The sequence below is a fragment of the Lepisma saccharinum genome, chromosome 2, assembly GCF_977018435.1.
Source record: "Lepisma saccharinum chromosome 2, izLepSacc3.1, whole genome shotgun sequence".
Taxonomy (NCBI): Eukaryota; Metazoa; Arthropoda; class Insecta; order Zygentoma; family Lepismatidae; genus Lepisma; species Lepisma saccharinum.
In genome coordinates this window covers 6,786,507-6,807,326 of record NC_139230.1, presented here as the reverse complement: position 1 = coordinate 6,807,326, position 20,820 = coordinate 6,786,507, and the positions used below count along the sequence as shown (strand labels likewise).

The window sequence follows — 20,820 nt, the reverse complement described above, 5'->3', positions numbered from 1 at the left end:
AACCATTCCTCTTTGCAACTTTCATTGTGTCGTCGGAAGTGGCACGTGACAATTTACTCTAATTGTCATTCGCCTTGCCGTTGACATTACCTCAGTGAGGTAGAAAAGCATCATAAAATAAGAAAAATATGATTGTGAAATATGGCCAAGGCTCGAGTAGAAATGCATCGAACATTCTCCGCTCTGTTACAAGATGCTGAATGGCAGAGAAGGAGAATTCTTGGATCTTGCCAAGACAATAAGAAGCATACAATGAAGAAACTCAAACTTTTGGTTCGCTTCCACGAGCCATTTTTCACAGAATGACACCTCTCGATTTTTTTGTCATGGTAACATCGTAAGCGAGATAAAAGCCTGAATGTCGAGCAAAACCATGGTAACAGGAAAAGGTTACCACATCTGTCTTTACAAACGCCGATGTGTTAACTGGTAGAAACCAGCAAAGGCTGCGATCGTTCAATAGCTGCATGCCATACTATTGAATTAAAAAAAGGGGTTCTGGTGCATCGCAATGCACTCACAAAACTTGCATCAGTAAATTTAATTATTACGTACATTTTTGACACTCCATGGCTTCATATGTAACCTTCATAGTGTCCAGGCTATATCCAGGAAAAACATCCTCTCTTCTCGTTGGTGTTATCTACTACATGTAATATATTCCTCTCGCTTTCGTTTCATTGGCGGATTATTGCTTCCGTTCTCTGCATTATTATTATTATAAGATTGATTGATTGATTTTGTTTATTTTACTTAGCTTTTCTGCCACTTTTGGCGAATCGCGAAGATTACGATGAATGATGATATGAAACGCACAAAAAGACACTCGCAAAGAACACTCATGCCCAAGTCGGGGATTCGATCCCTGGACATCTGGTGTCGTAGCGCGCTGTGCTAACCACTCTGCCACTGAGGCTAGCTATATTATTATTAGAACTTTTGGATATATGTAATTATTGTCTCCTTTTAATATGCTAATTTCATATCTGGAATTAAAATTACATTTGTGTATTGGTTGAAATGATCTATACAGTCAACTTAAGAAAATAAAACTAAATGTATTTTATCGACACAATAAATAATACTATTGAATTTCATACGTGTTACCAAGTAGTCAATTCAAGGGCACTACTTCATATTCCTGTAATGGTTGAATTGCTAAATCCATTCTCAAAGCATAAGAAAACTCAACTTCACATTAATCTACCCTTGATAAAACTAAAAACTAATTTTATCTTTTGAAAAAAATAGGGAAGAGATGCTGAGATTGAAGCGAACGATTGATTCATCGAATTTGTGTTTTAAGTCCACTTTATGCACAGTAAAGCTAATCGGGACTGGACCTACAGTTTAAAGTGGGATCCGAAGCCGAACCACTATGTGCCTACACCGGGTATCGAAACCGGGACCCCTTGATTACAAGGCGACGAAGCTACCACTGAGCCTTCGGGCAGGCACATTTAAGCGAACGAATACTAGTCTCTGCGCAAGTAGTAACACCGGAAGGCGCCACCAATGAACCCGTGAGTGCATTAAGAGGAAAACGCGGCTGCAGCTACCAGCCGTTTGCAGCAGCACGCACCACTCGCCTTTTCCCTTTCTCTAAACTTATGGCTCTTGCTCCACAGATTCCCGAGACAGTGTGTTGCACATTTTTACTTAAAAGTTTTCTTAAAGCTGTGCTACAACCGAGACATTATGCATCGAAATTATGCATTACACAAACTGGCAGAGATATTGAACCCCGAACCACAATTGTAGTGACCTTTTAGTAAATTTATATGCTAGATATTTCTATTGTAATCACATTTAAATAATAAATTTATTAACTGAATGTCAAGAAAAGCATTTCAACCAAACTTTTTGTGTGGTCTATATACGTAGATTCTTTTTAAAAATTCAGTGGTTCTTATTATTTTCAGCCAGTCTCTCTTATAAAGCTAAACTAAAACATTTCTGTTTTCCGTTACTCTAGTATTGTACTACGAAGACGAGTTTGCCAGTTTTCTACCCTCCCCCCTTTTGGGACTCTTCCATTAAAAACTTTGTCATTTGTGCATGCACTGCTCCACTCAAACATCGTTCCGAGTACACAGAGGAGTTCGAACAGTGTTTCAAGTTTACATTCTGGGTGATATTCCAGGGAGAAATTTTAATGAAGCATCGGGTGATACAACTCTGTTGAAGTTTTACATGCCATATATCCAGAGAAAGATAATGCTGAACCAGAGATGGTAAACGTGAAAAGTAATGAGCAATCAATACTTATTGGTTGATCTGTTCTGAACATATTTCTCAGAACATGTATCAGACAATTACGTGATGTTAATGTAGGGTAGTAGGGTTTAGAAGTAAAAAAAAAGATGCAAGAGATGTTTTTGAAGGATACATTTGTAAAGCATAACCTACAACACAAGCAGTTCAGTGTGTGTGTGTGTGAGAGAGAGACAAAAAGTAAAATAATTAAAAGATAAGACGCAATCATATCTCTGGTATTCCTACTGGTTTCCGCAGTAAAAATGTATTCTACCTTTTCCTCCCTAAGACACATTCAATTCAATCTCGACCATTCTTGCCCATCTCAACAATGTCGACATACATTATTACAGGCCTCTTAACACCACATTGCCCAACAAGGATATTGTACTATTCTCTCCTTCCTCTGGTGCTCTATGTCTTGCTCATCTAAGTTTCCTTATTTAATTATTTTTAATATTTACCAAAAAGTAACGACAGTTTATAATCTTGAGAACGCATCATGCAGTATTGAATGAATTATGATTTAACACGCATGTTAATTAAAAATGAACTGAATACATCATTAATTTTTTGTGAATATAACAAATCCACATATACAGGGTGGGAAATAACCTTTTGCTAGGGGTCCACAGTAAAAAGTAACAACAATTAAGAAATTATGGTAATACCAAATGTTTACTACGACAAATGTGGTTACAAAAACAAAATTAAAAGTTAGTATGTCCTCCGTTTGCTTCCCTCACAGCACGAAGACGATCAGGGTAGGAGCTCAGAAGATTCGCAAACAAGTCCGTATTCCATTCCATGTCACGGAGGACTTGTTCCAGATGGAGTGTTGCCCGGGAATAGCGGCCCGGTCCACGTTCCACTATCATCAAGGACTCAACTGCGTCCTTCAGAATAGCCCCAAAATGCTCCGCAGCATTCAGGTCCGGTGATGCACCCGGCCATTCAGAACTGCTGAAGAAGTCAATGCCACTTCGCCGAAGAAGGTCTTGGTTTTAGCATTTGCCTTGAAGCAAGGTGCTTTGTCGTGAACTAACTTTTAATTTTGTTTTTGTAACCACAATTGTCGTAGTAAACATTTGGTATTACCATAATTTCTTAATTGTTGTTTCCTTTTCCAGCAGACCCTAGCAAAAGGTTATTTCCCACCCTGTACTAATAGAAATGTGTGATTTATGAGATTCATTCATATAATAAAATAAACTATCATTAAAATATGTAAGTTGCAGCTATGTATATACTCACCCATAAATATAATACATTATTATGTGATATTATTAAGTGAGATACTTTAAAATTCTAATATAATAATAATAATAATTATTATTATTATTATTATTTAAATGCATTCATTGTTACATATTAAATTCATAACTCTAAGCTAGATTTACTATTGAAAATTAACTAAATTTTGTCCCATCTCTCATCTTATAGGTTAACAAATGAATTGGCTATTTCTTTCATCAACATCCATCATCATCATGCTTTCCTCCCTACGCAAATTTCGCAATGAACAGTCCGGGTTATCGCTGTATTAGAACACATTTACCGCAGTCAACACAATCACTCTCTACCAACGTCATCCATTTTCAGATATTAATCATTCATTTGTTCAAGAGTATACTCTCCGTGCACAAACATCCTTCTCATCTTCGTTCCAATAGGTACTTAGCTACGAAGATGATCTCAGGGGAACAGTGGTCCCTGTATAAACGTATCCACTGTAAACGTTGATCTTCAGCTCTGATACCCACCCACAATTGACCTTCGAGAATATAGCAACATAAATTCCTCTTCGTGACTTTTACAATAAAACCAACAATGGGGATTTGATGAACCGTATTCTGAGGTCTACACTAAATGATGTGATCGAATCGTAACAAGTTCCCATTGAACACCAAAACAAACACAGAAGGATGTTAAATAACGGTTCTTGTTGCACTAGTAGGTACTTTCCTTTGTGAATTTTAATTTAGGTTCTCAAGATTAGAGAGGAACCAAAATGCCTTTAGCATCTGGAATTGCTTAAAAATGTATTGAATTAAAAATGCATTGATTTTTAAATTGAGCAATCTAGCCTTTAATGATGACCGATGACGTTTTTACCGTTCTTTGAAGAACAAAGTTATGAACAGGAACGACAAACAGCTTCAAATGTGAGAATTTATGTACAATTATTTTGGCTGGTTTGATAGAGCCTAGAGCCATGGCAAAGATAAAAATATTATTTAAATTTGTTTTTCTTGAAAATTACAGTATCTTGCGTTGTTTGTTGCATTTACAAATTAGTTAGTAAATAAAATATTCACATGAATTACTTACCTTAAAAGATCTCTAAGTCAAAGAAAAAAATATTCATAGTTGCATTGAAGTTCTGTTACATTTAGTCTTCCTCCTTATACTAAAGAAATATTTCACTTTGCAATTGTATAATCCACATCAATTGAAACTTCATATGTACGAATTGCGAACTGCACATAATTTGCAAATCTATAATTTTACATCGTTAGTGATAATTTTCCAATATGTGTGGATTACAAAAACAATAACTGAAACCTTTGACATCATCATACAGAAATATGTCACTTACCATACCTGTTACTGGTTTCGAACCTTACCACCACACACACACTAATATTGAAGCAATCTGGATTATACGTTCTGGTTTCGTAACACCTTTTCATTCAATTTGTTTCAATCGACGTTCAATTGCCAATAATGTTTATTCTGGATAGCATAGGTTTATTTATCTCAATTTAACAAAACTTATTTATCTATCAGGTCAATCCGGATAAAACAAACGTTCAGAATAATCAATATGCGAATTATTCGCATAAACAGATCTCTTAATGTAAGGATATCAAAATAAAACTATTATCTGAATAACTCATATTTAAGTTGTTTATCAAGGATATCCGTATTATCACTTCAAAATGCCACCGAGATATGGGTTATTTGGTGTCAGAATTTAAGTATTATCTTTATCATTTGCAGTCTTCACTATCTATTGCCACTGGCTAGGAAATATTTGGCAAATATATTAAGTGGTGCACACAAGGGTAAGTTTATAATAAAATACTAATGACGACATAAAATACTGGTAACTAGAATCGAGTGTATTCATACGTACACTGTTCATGGTGAAAAAGAGTGGTTGTTTTAGGAAAATGGATTTTCCCCAGAGAAGCATCAGTTTTCTTCAAAATTGGCAACATACCAACCATCCATGTTTTGGGGGGATTCTTCACAGTGACGAATCACAGTAATGTCGAATCCTTCCTAGTCTTAAGGCGGAAATATAAATCACTCTGCAGAATATAGAGCATTATAGTGGCCAATTGTAGGATGACTTGTTGGTTATCGTGATGCTTATGCAGACGATCTTACATAAAAATCTCCACATTACAGAAACTCTATATCAGGTGAAATATCCCGTAAAAAACCTGAGGGAGTATCACATTGTCACAATCAAAAACTGATCTTCTGAATTGAGAGTAAATCTAAATTAGTTCTGTTTGGATGTATTCCGTAAAAAAATGCTTTAAAATGCATAATTTTACAAAGACTAACAATCCACACTTATCTTTCAATGTATATCTTTCACAGGTTGAGCGACTGCAGAACCTTCTCTTCAGGTTATGTTACTTATTATCTGAATTGACTAAAGAAAAACTAAGGAGAAACTTAAATTGTTTGTTCAAAATTCATGGTATCTGATGGTATTACTTTTTCCAATGTAGAATGAAAGAAAAAATGTTCCGAATAAAAAATAGGTCAAATATTTGTTTAAATCAACGATAAACAATTTTTGATTGTCACCGATTTATTTAGCAATTCTGACCAAATCAGGATAATCTTTTTATAGTATAATATAGTTTTGTCAAATATAGTAAAAAGCTATCACGATTTCTTGCTTATGATTACCAAAAACCAAACGGTTTTGGTTAATTTAAACGAAACAATCTGTATTTTCGTGTAGAATTTACTACAGGGTATTTACTGTCAAGCAAATTTGGTGGGCAAATAAATAGCTATTTCTATCCTATTGCCCACTTCTTCCCGCTATGACTTGGGTATTACTATTTCTTGTTGCATCCTTTAACAATCGTCAAAGGTTCCAAGGTAACACACTGGGGAATAATATTTTCAATCTGTAACTTGATACACTTGGAAAATTACAAATCTAGAAAAAATGTACCGCCATCGAATCATCCTGGTCTTCTCAAAATTGTCTAATCAAAGTTGCTCTGGAGTACACTCAAACTGCTCTCAAAATAGAATTTAGGTTATAGAAAGTAAAACGATTGGAAATACTCTGCTGACCGCGGTGGAGAATTGTTGCTAACCACATTAAAACTATTACTACCCATGATAAAACTTTCCCAGTGTAAATAGTGATAAACATAGGGCACTGTACCCTTATAATATATGTGCTTCGCACTTGTATGGGTTTTGCTGCAACCAATTGTTGGACTGTGTTCTCGCTTAGACTCCGAGCATAAGGTCAGATATACCTAGCTTTGCACACATTAATTGTGACGGAAATATTGGCCATTTCCATCCTCGCCGGCTCTGGATGGTCTACTCATAACCACCATGCTTTTCGGAAATGAATGCCTATTACTGAAACTTAAGAACATTAGCACTCGGGACGCAACGTTTCAACTATTAAGGAAGCCAGGAAGTGCCCTCGGTCTACCTCGAGGAGAGTGGCTCTACTGCAGGTGTGGACGGGCCAAAGAGACGAAACTTTGTACATTGATGTCGGCCACAGAGGTCAGCTTAAGCCTTGTGCTTCTCGCTTCCACGTTTACGCCATTACAGTCACCGAGGCTAGTTCTGTCTGGTCTGAAAGTTTTTGAAACTTAGCTCATGATGAAGTAGATCGATACATATGAATATGCACAGAGCCAAGATAAGAAAATACCAAAAAATCATGAATCAGTCTAAAAAATAGGACCCTGACTTGTAATGACATCTGTATTTTTTATTTTTGTGTCGTTTTCTTCCACTTTTGCCTAATCGCAACGATAAAGATGAGATGATTAGATGAAACTAATGAAGGAGCACACAAATAACACGCATGCTGGGTCTCAATCCAGGACCTTCGGTGGCGAGATCAAAAATCGACCACTTAACACGCTGTGACCGCGACGACGATTGTTGTAATTGTGTCTGACCTCTATTTTACTTATGTTTTTCATATTTCCAGGTTTATAAAATATTCCTACGGTAAATACCACAAAATCTCAAGATGACATTATTTCGGTTGTAACCATCCTCTGTAGTGTAGTGGTTAGCGTAACACACTGCAATCCATAGTAAGTACCTTTGTGTTTCTTGTCTACTTCGTCAAATTATCAAACATCCTCATTATTGAAACCAACCTAAAGAGTAGAATATTATATCTGGGTAACTACAGATGCATGCAAATACTAGTTAGGAAATATACAAATAGTATTATTCTATTAATTCATAGCAGCATTTTTCCTCATCTGTTACTGTTTCTTGGAACTATTTCTTGTTTGTCGACTACTTGGGTACTATACAATAGAAAGATGGGCTTTAAATATTGGTTACAAAATTAAAACTACCAGTATTTCAAAGAAATATATCAAAACTTATAGTTTTAGTATTTCATTAAAAATATAATTCTCAAACATTTGGGAAAAATGTCTTCGTTATTAAATGCAACAAATACGCGTAGTTTCACCGTCAGCCTTTATATCCATATGTTCAACTTCCAAGGTAGATCTTAGATGTACAATTAAGAGTATAAAAATAATCACTGATCAATAATCAAATTTAAAACAGGAAACAGAAAAATATTCGCTGGAGCAGCTTGGAGAGTCGAGATATGGTGGAGTTGTTTGGGTAGTTGTTGAAGAGGTAGAAATGCAACGTAAAATAACCAAGTAACAAATCTAGAGCCCTCGTATTACATTTAGTCAGCAATGAAAAATTTAAATATCTGTGCTAGAACGAAAGCGAATCAGCGACAACAAAATGTCTGTGTAATTAATATATTAAGCAAGATGAAGTGTATAATTAAAATCCCCCTTTAAAAACTGCTTCCTTGCAAAATTATTTCTAGCACACTTCTCTGTTTATTTCATTTTTCTTCCAAATGTCCAACTTCCTCGTCTTGGAGCACATCACAAACTTTCCCGAGGATTTCCCCTTTGCGAGAATATAATCCGTACGAATTAAGTTTCCGGACCAAGCAGAGAGGAAGAAAAATATGAAAGAAAAGGAGTTCCGGAGTCAATGAAGGGCTCAGGACGAATGAAACCCAGTTGGTATATAATTTCAGAGATGAAAGCTGAAGACTGGAGCTTGTTCAAAAGTCCTAAACACTGAATTCCGTCTAGATTCTATGTAGTGGGTAGATTTCGCAGTATCTATATTTACGTATTAAATTATGAGTGGGTTGTTGTATCGTAAAATCTTCAGTCACAACTTTGCAAATGAAAAGTATACATAATAATAATAATAATAGTTTATTTTAAGTGCTGAGCACAGTATACAACCTAATATAGCACTAAATCACGTAACTCTCACAAAATTACAGGGATAAAAATATGTAAGATGCAGAATAATATTACGAGAGTAAGATATTTACACTTAAAGTTATAGTCTTCGATAAGACCCTCTACAATACTTCTAATAATTTAATAATGCTGAGCAGATCAATGGCTACACTACAACGTCCAGTTACTATAATTAATTCACAATAATAATAGAAAATGGGTTAAGGAAACACACACACGAGTGTAAATTTGAAATTATTATTATTTATTTAGATATGCAAAAATATACAAGAACAACAAACTGACAAAAAATTCGGATGGTTTTGTGAACAGTTCGATGGAATTATATTCAACAGTTGTAGGGGAATGTCTCCATAGTTGGAGGAGAAAGGGTGAAAGGGTCTGTATGAAAATACAGAGAATAATCTTGTCTTCACCGCGAGATTATAACCACAAAATCTACCTTGGGATAAGCGATTCACTGTACACTCCTGTTCACATAAAGTGACACATTTTGTATGTTGGACAGTTGAAGTATGTGCCACTTTATCTGAACAGGAGTGTACACTTCAAAGGATATTTAGTACTTTTATCACTATTTTCTGTATCTTTAGCTTGATCGCGACGATTAGGTTGAAGGGTGATTAGATAAAATAAACACAATGTAACAACCGCGTCCGGTCCACAACTCTAACCTAACCTTCGGAGATGAGTCGAATCCTCAACATGCTCGTCTATAGAGGCCGTCTCGGTTGATAAACACACATAAGAGGACAGTTATATATCAGCCTGATGCTAAGAGAAACATCCGTGGCCTTGATTATATGTGTCATCCCTGGAGGGCAGACTGTATTTAGTCTCGAGAGCTCGGAAATGGCAAATAAGTATAAAGGACTCTAGCAACTGCCAGGCAAATTACATGAGAACGTGTGATACGTTTATCGCTCAGGAAGAAATTTGTTTCATAGTTACCTGGGCAACAGAAGTGACAACGAAATTCTAAGGAAACTAAAATTATCTTCCTGCACGAACAAGTCAACAGTCTCCAAAGCCCCTATTGGCATATCCGGTCACAACTCATTCTGCTTCAAATTTCATCTGAAGGCTTAAGCATACAAAGGCAACTCAATAACGTTCTTTCGCACAAAAGCTTCCGACGGGGAGCAAATATGTCTCAACTTTCACTCAAAGCAGCAACAGGGCCACAGAGCGAAATTAGCTATAAAACGCAAACAAATTAAGTCCCAAATAGCGCAGGGCGTGGGAGCTCTTTAATAGAGCGTAATATTGACGCCTGCCAGCCAGAAGGTAGAAGCTATTGCTGGTATCTGGATAGACATCATTTGGATAAACATATTAGGATCATAAACATAACGCCAATTTAAGTTGTTCCTAAACATATCGCATTGGCAGTGAATAAAGCGATTGATCCATGTATGTTGGCAGCAACTCAAGGTCGACCGGATGGATGTGGAATGTTGGCGTGAAAAATTAAATTCCAATGCAAACTCACGTGCATATTTCTGGAGGAATGTGGATGCACTGGCCTACGATCTTCTTTGAGGATTGAAACTGGATAAAATAAAAATCACTATGAAACTTGGACAAGTAATTAACTATGTGTATTTTACGTAAATTACGTGTTATTTATTAGTAACTTACGTACTTGGCGTACAAAATAGTATTTTACGTGTGAAAAAGAGTTCCCTTAATTTATTAAGGGACTCTCCGATGGCGCAGTGGTAACGTCGTCGCCTTGTTATGAAAGCGTCCCTGGCTCAATACCCAGTAGAGGCACATAAATGTTCTGATCCAACTAACTGTAGGTCCAGTCCTATCATGGATATAGCATAGGCACCATATTGTAAAAATTGTCTTGTCAGGTTGGTTTCACTAGCATCAGGATGATTACCAAGACACCTTCCATTTTAACACCTACATACAATTCAAACAAGTCAGCTGTCAAGATCACAAAGGAGTTGCTAAAGATGGCGAGATAGGATTAAATTTCATATTACGTGAGTGACTGTCGTTATCTTTGCATCAGTTACGCGGGAACCTTCAAGGATGACAAGCTACTAGATTTAGAACATCCTACCGCTCTTCAACACAACCCACTCCTAACCGCGGACAAAAAATATTCAAGGAGCATTAAAATTATGGTCTACCACTTATTGCACGATCTGAATAACATTCACATAACTAACTCTCTAGCCTTCTTAAACCCGAAGGTATATGGATGCAGCAACATAAGCCTTCCATCTGTCCCTATAATGGGTAAGATCAATCCAATCTTTTCGATCCTTGCCGCTTTGCTTTAGGTCCATCTCAACGTTATCCCTCAATCTTCGTCTTGACTTTCCAACAGGTTTCTTACCATCAGGTTTCCCAACAAGAATCCTGTAAATTCTGCTTTCCTCTCCCATTCGTGACACATGACCTGCATTACATTCACATTCAGGGATAACGCATTAATAATAATGGTGATTATGTTTACCAAGAAGTTGGTATGTATAAAAAAAATTCTACAACTTATAGTCTCTAGACGTTGGGTTCTTCCTCTTTTCGAACTGCTGGTATAAGTCAGAAGAACGCATCATTCTGTTACTATAAATTTGCCCAAGTTCATTAGATTGATTGAATGATATGTTTTATTTTACTTCGCTTCTTGTGCCACTGTTTGGCTAATTTGCGAAGATGGAGATGAGTGATGATATGATGAAATTGATGGATGGACACTCACAAACATCCATAGCTCATAGTGGTTTGGATCCCACTTTAAACTGTAGGTCCAATCTCGATTGGCCTTACTGTTTATAAAGTGGACTTAAAACAACTGAACTCAAAAAGACGAAAGTTTGATTGATTTTGTTTATTTTATTTCGCTCTTCTGCCACTATTATATAATCGCGAAGGTGAGGATGAGTGATGAAATTGGTAAAGAGAGACTCGCAAAGAACATCCATGTCCAGGCCGAGATTCGAACCCAGAAATAGACGAGAGTACATTACACTATAAGGTATTGTAATAGAGACAATCAGTGGAAAGGTTCAACCATATATGTTTGTAATAGTATGTGCGTCACTATGTTCTCAGCTTTGTAGCTACTCTCATTGCTGTTTTATACAGAACGGTTTCAAAATTGCACCCGTTCTGTCTTCTCCACTTCACTTTTTGAAGCTCCACCTATTACATAAACACGAGTCTCAACTCGCATCAGCAAAATACACTCAGATGCCCAACCTACTGACCTTCCCACGAAGGAAACAGATTTGTTCAACTGACAACTCCATTAGCAACACATTGCTTGATAAATTGCCTCCTGCTGTAGAAAAAACACTCAAGTAAAGCAACTGAATAGCAAGAAGAGTTATTACATCAGTGCGAAATTGAATCGTGTTATCCTTTTAGTCTCTAGGGTGTAAGGGGGTACCTTCCACGTAGGCGCCCAAAAGTCAACCTCACTTCCACGCAGTACACCCTGGACTGCATTTTGCAGACGAACGAGGCTCTGGCGACTGGCACTATGGCCAGTATAATTTTGTGTGTGTCGTCCTGTATTTTTGTCTTTGTGTGTACTGTGTGCCCGTTTACAGCCTCAGCTTTTAACCAAGGTAAGGATATTTTAAGATTTTAGTTATGCAACGTTAGAGTTGCTATTTGTAACGGTAAGTGACTGGACGTCGTATAATGTGACGGATGCAAAATAGCCCCGTGTCAACCATATCTACCATTATTGTCGAGATTGAGAACATAAATACACCGATATATAACTGATTAAAGCTTTTGGTGCGGAAGAAAATAAACCTTTCGAATTGTCCGTAATTTTACATAACTTTTTCTGCATAAATAAAAAAAAATGTAGGAATTTCACACTGCCACAGTGGAATGCCTTTTTTTCCCGCCTACCAAAATATCTCCTGAAATGAAAATCTAAAAATATAAATCGTTGATTTTATGAACTTCAAAAGTCATTGGTTCCTCTCAAAACATTTCACTTGCTTCTATCTTGAGATTTACTGTGACGTAATGGAAGGAGAGAATAACAAGTAGCAAGGAGATAATAGTCGTGCCATTGCCGCGGAGATGTTCGATCGATTGATTTGGTTTATTTTACTTTGCTTTTCTTAAACTCTTGGCTAATCGCTAAGATGAGGATGAGTGATGATGTGATGAAATTTGAGGAAGAGACACTCTCGAAGAACACCCATGCCGGGACTCGAACCCGGAAATTCTCGAGAAGCATACACAAACCCTTTATTTACTTCAGGTGTACATCAAACAACAGAACGGACATGTTTTTTTGGTCGATTGGTTCCTCACTGGGCTGCTTTACGTCGCGAATTTGTGTATCTGGCGTAGAAAGTTGTAGCAGAGCGTATAGAATAAATAGTGTGCGCACTCCCTGAGTTGCCGTGGTCCACCACCTAGATGGCAGTGGTGACGTTTGAGACGGCGCGGAAGATGCTCGCGTTACTTACATAACTAACTACATAAGAAACAAAAATGCATGTTACTTACGTTTGGAGAAGAGCTCAGCAGCTGGATAGTTTGGAGAATTTCCGAGATGATTTTGCTGTGTTCGAGGCACTTAATTCCTTTCTTATCCCCTTGATGCGGAAGAAAAATCGACATTTCAGATAGTGAAATACGAGTTTAGATAGCGTACGCAGCACATGATCTTCACAGCATCCTAATTGCGAAGTTTTTACAGCAATTATATTTAAATTGTCCAAAACACTCAAAAAATATATCACCCCATAAACTATTAGCACATGATAATTTTTTTGCAACAACTTCTTCCACTCGTAACAGCACACCATAAACACTTTTCTATGCATAGGTAAGGTATTTACAGCCCTCGCCGGAACCATAGTCTTGGATTAGCTTAAGTGGGGCAGGTACATTAGTTGGTTCCCCGTGCAGAAAAGTTGTACACAGTTTACAATCCGTCACTTTTGAAATATACCGCACTATGTATCCTGCCAAATGATACACCAAGTATTCTTTACCAACACTTTGTTCATTTAAGTTCGGTATGTTGTTTTCCCAGTTCGGTATTTGAATTTCATCTTCAACAATGGCATTTTTTTCCCTTATTTTATTTTCAGCTTGCTTCTTCACCGAAAGATTTTTATTTTCGGTTGTTCTAGAGAGTTCGCATTTGATTAACAAAAGACGTAAGAAGAGATTCAGTCCTGTATTCACAGTTTCCGCCCGAAAGTAAAGCAAGTTTTGCTGGTATGTAAATTGATTGCATAAGGACATTTAAGACCCTTCACCAATTTTTTCAAGTGATCTTCAGAAGGCAAAGGTAGCAAATCGTGATGCAAACAGTGTCTAATACCCCTTGGGGGACTTAATTTTTAAAAGAAGAGAATCCAATATAAACTCAGAACTGTGTCTCATTCCTCTCTTACTTTTCAGTTGGCATTTCTTTAAGATTGTATCAATTACAATTTTTTGATTTTTGCTAAGAGACGCGAACTGTTTTGACTGTGTGACCGTTGTCTTTAATTTAGCATCTTTAACGCCTTTCTCAAGCAAATTTATTTTAGCGTTCTAATTAATTGCGTTTCTGATTCTTAAGTTTTTTCTTTAGCAATGCTATTGCATTGCTAGCATCCGCAGTGTGAAGCAAATCATCCTCTACTGATAAGCTTAATGATACATTGCGACGAGTACCTACTTCATTATCATCTGTCCGCAAGGATTGCCTTTTCATGGGAGATTTTCGCTTCTTAACTGTCTTAGAGAGGTATTTAGGCAGATTAGGAAATATATGATGAACTGCTTCTGGTTTTAATTTCCATCTTTGTCGTGGAAATTCTACTGTTTCGCCATCCACTATGAACGAATCCGCTTTCACTAAACGGTCAGAGGAAAAATGAATATCACACACATAGCAATTATGACTTAGTTTTTTATTCTAGGGATGGCACACTTCCATTTTGAGAAACCATTACTGTCTTTAGGTGGCCTAAAAAAATGTCTACTACCTGAAGAACAGAGATCATATCCAGATCTACAGCCAGGTACGAAACACGTAGACATCTTGTAGTTTTCGTTCGCTGCTGTCTCAAACACAATAATAATGCGTTGAACACAACACAAACTAGTCACAACGGATCAATCACAAATCTAACACTAAACTGAATAACGTAACAACGTTGTAATTAATAAAAGTACACAATGTTATTCTAGTACAACAAAACACAACGCTCTACATAAAGCGCGGTCGCACTGCAAGCAGAAGACGTTCGTCGCAAGCGAAGGTGCTGCCAGTGTTTCGGTGGGACACCGCTCTATTCACTTGGCTTACGGGAAGAAACCGAAGTGCACGCACTTTCTCTTCTATACGCTCTGGTTGTAGTTTGTTAACAAGGTGAGCATTCCCAATCTACACTTTTATAAGCAGGTATCCAAAATAGCACTGCAGATATGCAAGATCGCATAGATCTAAGGCTGTACTTTCCTGCACATCAAACAACTTTTCGCGACAATACATACATACCGATGAGAATGGATTAGAAAGAATTGATTAAACTTAGAACCCCTAGTTTCGAATTTACTCTAAAAAATGTGCAACTGAGTTGCCACAAAAAGTGGTGGCAACAAAACATTTTTTGGTGTTAATGCGGAATTGGTGTTTAGCACCGCCTTTGGTGTCTTGTTACAATACCAAGTATGGTTGCATTTAACACCCGATTAGTTGCTGTGTTGTGCCAATTAGTGTGTTACGCAATTCAGTTGCATATTTTTTTAGTGTGGATAACAGTAGCATTGGAATAATAACAAAGATTGATTGCTCACGGAATCGCGTGATATATCAGGACCATTTAGACATTTTTGAAAGAGAAGAAAATATTTATAATACAAACTACATCTCAATTAGAGCAATTCTTCATTTCTCTTCTGGAGATGAAATCATCTCAAGAACAGTGTTTCTCGAACAAAATTTGACCTTGTCATGTGAAAGCTGTTTTCTCGTCGTCGTCACGGATTATGGTCTCCGGTCGGTTTTCTGTGTTATCAGTTTTATTTGCAGTTATTGTTTGCTTGCTATCAGATCTGGCAACACTTATTGTAGATCTTTTTCCTCCCGATGCTGGAAATGGGCAGAACAACGTCGTACAAATATACTCTGAGACAGTCTCAAAAATTGCATATCCGTTGAAGTATACAGGAAATGCATTTTGCTACTATTCAAAGAAAGCCAAGTCTAGCTGTAACTACGCGTACAACTAAGCCAAACTGAGTCGAGAGAATTAATAGGATTAATGTTCTAACTTACATATTTTGACAGCAGCACTTCATGAAGGTATCAAAATAGCCTTACATACCAAAACTTATTTATTCCATAGAGCTTATGTTCTCCGTTAACAATAGAGGGAATTAGTATGAAATCAATATTTATATTATGTGCGAAATAAGAACAAAATTCATTGCAAACCATCAATCGGTACAATCGGTTATTAATGATGTTTTTTTGATATTCCATATGGAAAACGCTTGCATTGTATTTAATAAACACTGCCTAATACTAGAGCCAAAATAATCGCCTGAAGAAAATGGTAGTTCTCTCGAAATTTAGTGTTACACTCTGTTTGGGTAATCTCTGAAGCTAAGCCTCGCATAACGGTAGAGAAGGGTAGAAAACGAGTGAGCGGAGCAGTGTGCGCGTTTATTGCTGGAGCCCTATCGAGTCACTACTTGCGCAGAGACTTGTCTTCGTTCGCTTGCTCCAGATATTGCAGGGACAGAGCGTAGAATAAATAAAAAGGTAAAGATATCCCCTGTGCATTGCACAGTGCCATGAAGGCATATGGAGAGTGTGGCAGTAAGACCACACATTCATAATCTTAGCCATTATGGAGAGATAATGTGATCAGCACCAAGCTCCTCCGCCTTAACTGCATAAGGTTGGCACTACGAACTCATTGAAAGTCCCTGAGCCAACCTGGAAATCGAAGCCGGATCTCTCGCGCGGCAGCCAGACGCCGTACAGACTAAACCACCGCGTTATGTTAGGAAATGAACAGTTACAATTTGCATCTGCTAACATTTGAACATGTACATAAAACTGCTACAACATGTTGCAGGCGAACATCATAAATGGTTTTGATTAGTAAATATTCAGAAATATCGTCACAATGCATGTTAAATTGTTGGGCTAACATCGCAAAGATTATTCAAACAAGTCCTTTCAACATCAAACCTTACAATCCAATCTACGAACGCTGCCAACTTCAACTAATGTTCCATTGTGCAGGAAATGACAAAAGTCATATACAAGTTCCGTTATGAAATATGATACAACTTCATAAAGGAAATGAGATTATATGCAAAATGCCATGCGTGTCTCCAAACTGTGAAGACAAGGGCTGACTAGAAAGGACAAATACTGCCGCTATCTTGTTTTTGATTCCTACATTTCACGTCCACCAAGGAAAGAAGCAGTGAAGCGGAAAATCTGAAACGCAAGCTGAAATTGTCTCGATTTTCCTAAGTCTTGTACGCCATGTAAATCAGATACAGTGGTGAAATACGAGGCCCATGTCCTGCCGCTCCACAGAATCTATGCAAATTCCCAGTCAGAGGCGTCTTGCACGGGCGTATGCAGATAAAACGAAATTCTGGGCATCCGTTTATCCAGCCGCAAGAGAAAGTAGACACACAAACCCCCCCCCCCGTGACGAGGAGTAACGAGTGTGTACAGTGACAAATGGAGCTAATGATGGGTTGCCTTCGCCTTTGCTTAATGCCCAGAGGCCGATCGAATTGTGCGCGTTTTACCATGTCCGACTCTCCGAAAGCTTCGCCGAGATGTAGAAAGGGACAAATAATGAAGGCCGCATTTCAATTGTCTCTATTAAGAATAAAAAAAAAAATATCCCCGAACTTAACCGGCCCTCAGATACTCTGAGAAGCCTACAAAATCGTTTGGACTACACCGCGATAGGAAAAGTGTAATATCCGCCAAATTGCGTCAATGGGTCATATTAATACTTTATTGTTCGATTTTGTTTATTTTACTTAGCTTTTTATGCCACTTTTGGTTAATCGCGACGATGAGGATGAGTGATGATATGAGATTGATGAAGGGACAATCACAAATAACACCCATGCTCAGGCAGGGGTTCGAACCCTGGACCCCTGACGTCGTAGCGCGCTGTGCTAACCACTCCGCCATGGAGGTCGGCAAGTTGTATTAATAAAAACGAGCAGGTGGTCATGAGCTCATGTCCCAATACAAACTCAAGAAGTCGAGGCCAGGGCTCGTGGGTTCGAATCTCGGCATGGGTGTTGTTTGTCAGTGTCCCTTCATCAATTTCATCATATCAATCATCGTCATCTTTGCGATTAGCCGAAAGTGGCAGAAAATCGAAGTACAATAAACCAAATCAATCAATCAAACCGACTCAAGAAGTGAGCAGGTACTCCATTCGCATGAATAAAGTTCTCCACAGCATAGTTTCCAATCTAAGGCTTCTTATACTCCAAAACCCGAAAAAAACACTAAGTGATGCAAGACCGTGAAAGATAAAATTTCAATCAACATACAGATGTAATCGATGAGGATGAATGGATGATTGGACCAACAGAAAAATACATCGAACCTCTGGCTTCGTAGCGAATTACACTGATCACTCCTTAAAGGAAGCCGGCTTGTGAAATATAAAAGTGTACAGACTTGCCTGAAGGCCACCACACAATAGATTTTGGTGACTTTTTTTTTAAAAAAAACAAACTATCATGTGGAGTTAATTCCTCGTTGTACAGGTGATAAAACTTTCTGTAATCAAGACGTGCGCCTTGATGTTCTACTAGTTTTAAATATTCGACATGGAAAAAAGCCTCTACTCTTCCAAGACTAACAGCTTATAATGCGGAAAAGATACTTACGGACAGAGTTCGTCGAGTTCTTCCTTGCTAGCACCCAATGCAAGCTCCTGTCCATTTGTTAGCATTCTCAACGGTTCAGAACATCTCGTCAAGTCTTCTGCTTCACAGTTGCCAGATCCAACAACATCACACACTGAAATAAACCAAGATTACCTTTTACATTCGCAATTCTGAAATCACTAACATAAATTTAATACTTTAGTATTTTCCCTAATTATACATTTGCATAAAAATTCTAAGAAATCATGAAAATAAGAAAATAACATTTCATCAAATCTAATATGGGAAGTGCAACAGAACTGCCAGATTCAAGGAAATGTCACTGAAATTTATAGAGCAAATAGTGTAATTAGGTAACGTATTTAATATTATCTGTACAGATAAAATATAAAAGTAAGCCGAATCTGTGGTCAACTCACGGTCTCTCAACCGGAGGTTCCGGGTTTAAGTCTACACCTGAGCTTAAGTGTCCTTCGTGAATGTCCCTTCATAAATTTCCCCTACACTCTGGCTCGGGAATCTGTGGAGCAAGGCCGAGCATAACGGTAGAGGAGGGGAGAAAGCAAGGGGGCGGAGCGAAGCAGTGGGCGATGCTGCAAACTTCTGGTAGCTTCAGCCAAGTTTCCCCCTCCATGCGCTCACTTCTCTCATTCCCTCGCTCCAGAGATTTCCGAGACAGAATAATTGTGAATCATCCTTACAGTCACGATTATCCAAAAGTGGTACAAAGTGGCAAAATAACGAAAATACAAAATCGATGTACAGTCACCGGCAATAAAAATGGGGCACAGATCCTGAAATACTCTCTTCCCTGCAAGGAGTTGTGTGTTTTGCCTAACTCTACGCCGGTTGTAGAAGTTGCCATTGAAAAATTGGTATTAAAATCCGCTTATCGCCGTAGAGTTAGGCAACACACGTAACGCCTAGCAGGGAAGCGAGTATTTCAGGAACTAGGTGTTTATTTTCATTGCCGGTGACTGTACAAAGGCGCAAATTTTATATCTAAATGGCTAAATACTGTAAGGAAACTGCTACAATTAGACCTATAATAACTTGTCCGGCGACAAAATATTATCAGCAAGCGCAGAATGTTCGAGAAGACACCACAGATCCGACATCTTTCATTTTCCCATGCCAGGGGCACAATGGAGGTAGCAAACAGCAGCCTTGGCGCTGAAGCACTCTGCTCCTCCGTGAAGTTCTTGCATGTGCGTACGGGCGGATGCAGAATCAGCAAGAAACTTAATTCAACACACAGAGGCATCAAACTTCCTACGAGTTGCTGAGTGCGTCGAATCTCAATAAAGGGGTAGTTCCATTCCGCCTGTGACAACTGTTCAGATCCCACTCGCTGCAATGGCTAGAAAGATGAAACTTGGTAGACGACAATGATCTTTCAGTTTGTCCACCTGAATTAAGCAAGAGACCGTGTTGTGTTGCTGTACCTGCCAGCAACCAATCACATCTAGCCTTGGGACACATTGCTTCCATAACTTTCTCTGATCGGCTGAGAGTCGTATTTTGGTTTTGGGAAACCCAGGTCGTAATTCCAATAGAGTGATAACTATGATGACATTGATGAAGGAATGTGGACATAGTGTTCTTTCACTCACCAAGAACACCCATGTCCAGGCCGGGATTCGAACCTGGGACACCTGGCGTCGTAGCAGAGGTAGGCATAGAAAGACATCAACAAAAGCGTTCAAATGACGTTGCACTCAACAACAGTGTCAGACCAAAGGTAGTATAGTTGTCACTCAAGAGATGCTAACTTTGACATCCTTTCACGATGTCACAGAAGATGCCATCTTTAAAATTTTATCGTCACTAGTTGCCGAAGAAACACACGTTCCTCTCTGTATCCTGGAGTTGGAATATGCTCTTTTAACCGGCAACAACGGAACCAAACAGAGGCTAAATTGTCTGAAAAGATAGGCCCAGCTTAAAGGTATTGAGAGAACCTTTGAACCGCGCAGGAAGCTCAACCCAATCTACATATGAACGAAAATCCTTCAACGGATCTTTGTTCTTCAGAATAAACTTCCCTTCCATCTTCCCATTCACCATGCTCGGCGCATCGTCGTGATTAAAGAGTGAAAGCAAAGGCTTCCCCGAAAAT

The 20,820-nt window shown here is 38.1% G+C and overlaps 1 protein-coding gene across 1 annotated transcript in view; it reads right to left on the bottom strand.

Annotated features, from left to right (window-relative positions):
• LOC145983896 (uncharacterized) overlaps window positions 1-20,820 on the bottom strand; it is a 199,102-nt gene that overhangs the window by 72,622 nt on the left and 105,660 nt on the right. Inside the window, exon 2 of the mRNA XM_083117000.1 lies at window positions 18,702-18,834. Within this exon, the coding sequence (XP_082973126.1) occupies window positions 18,702-18,834 (133 nt within the window). The remainder of the gene's footprint in view (window positions 1-18,701; window positions 18,835-20,820) is intronic.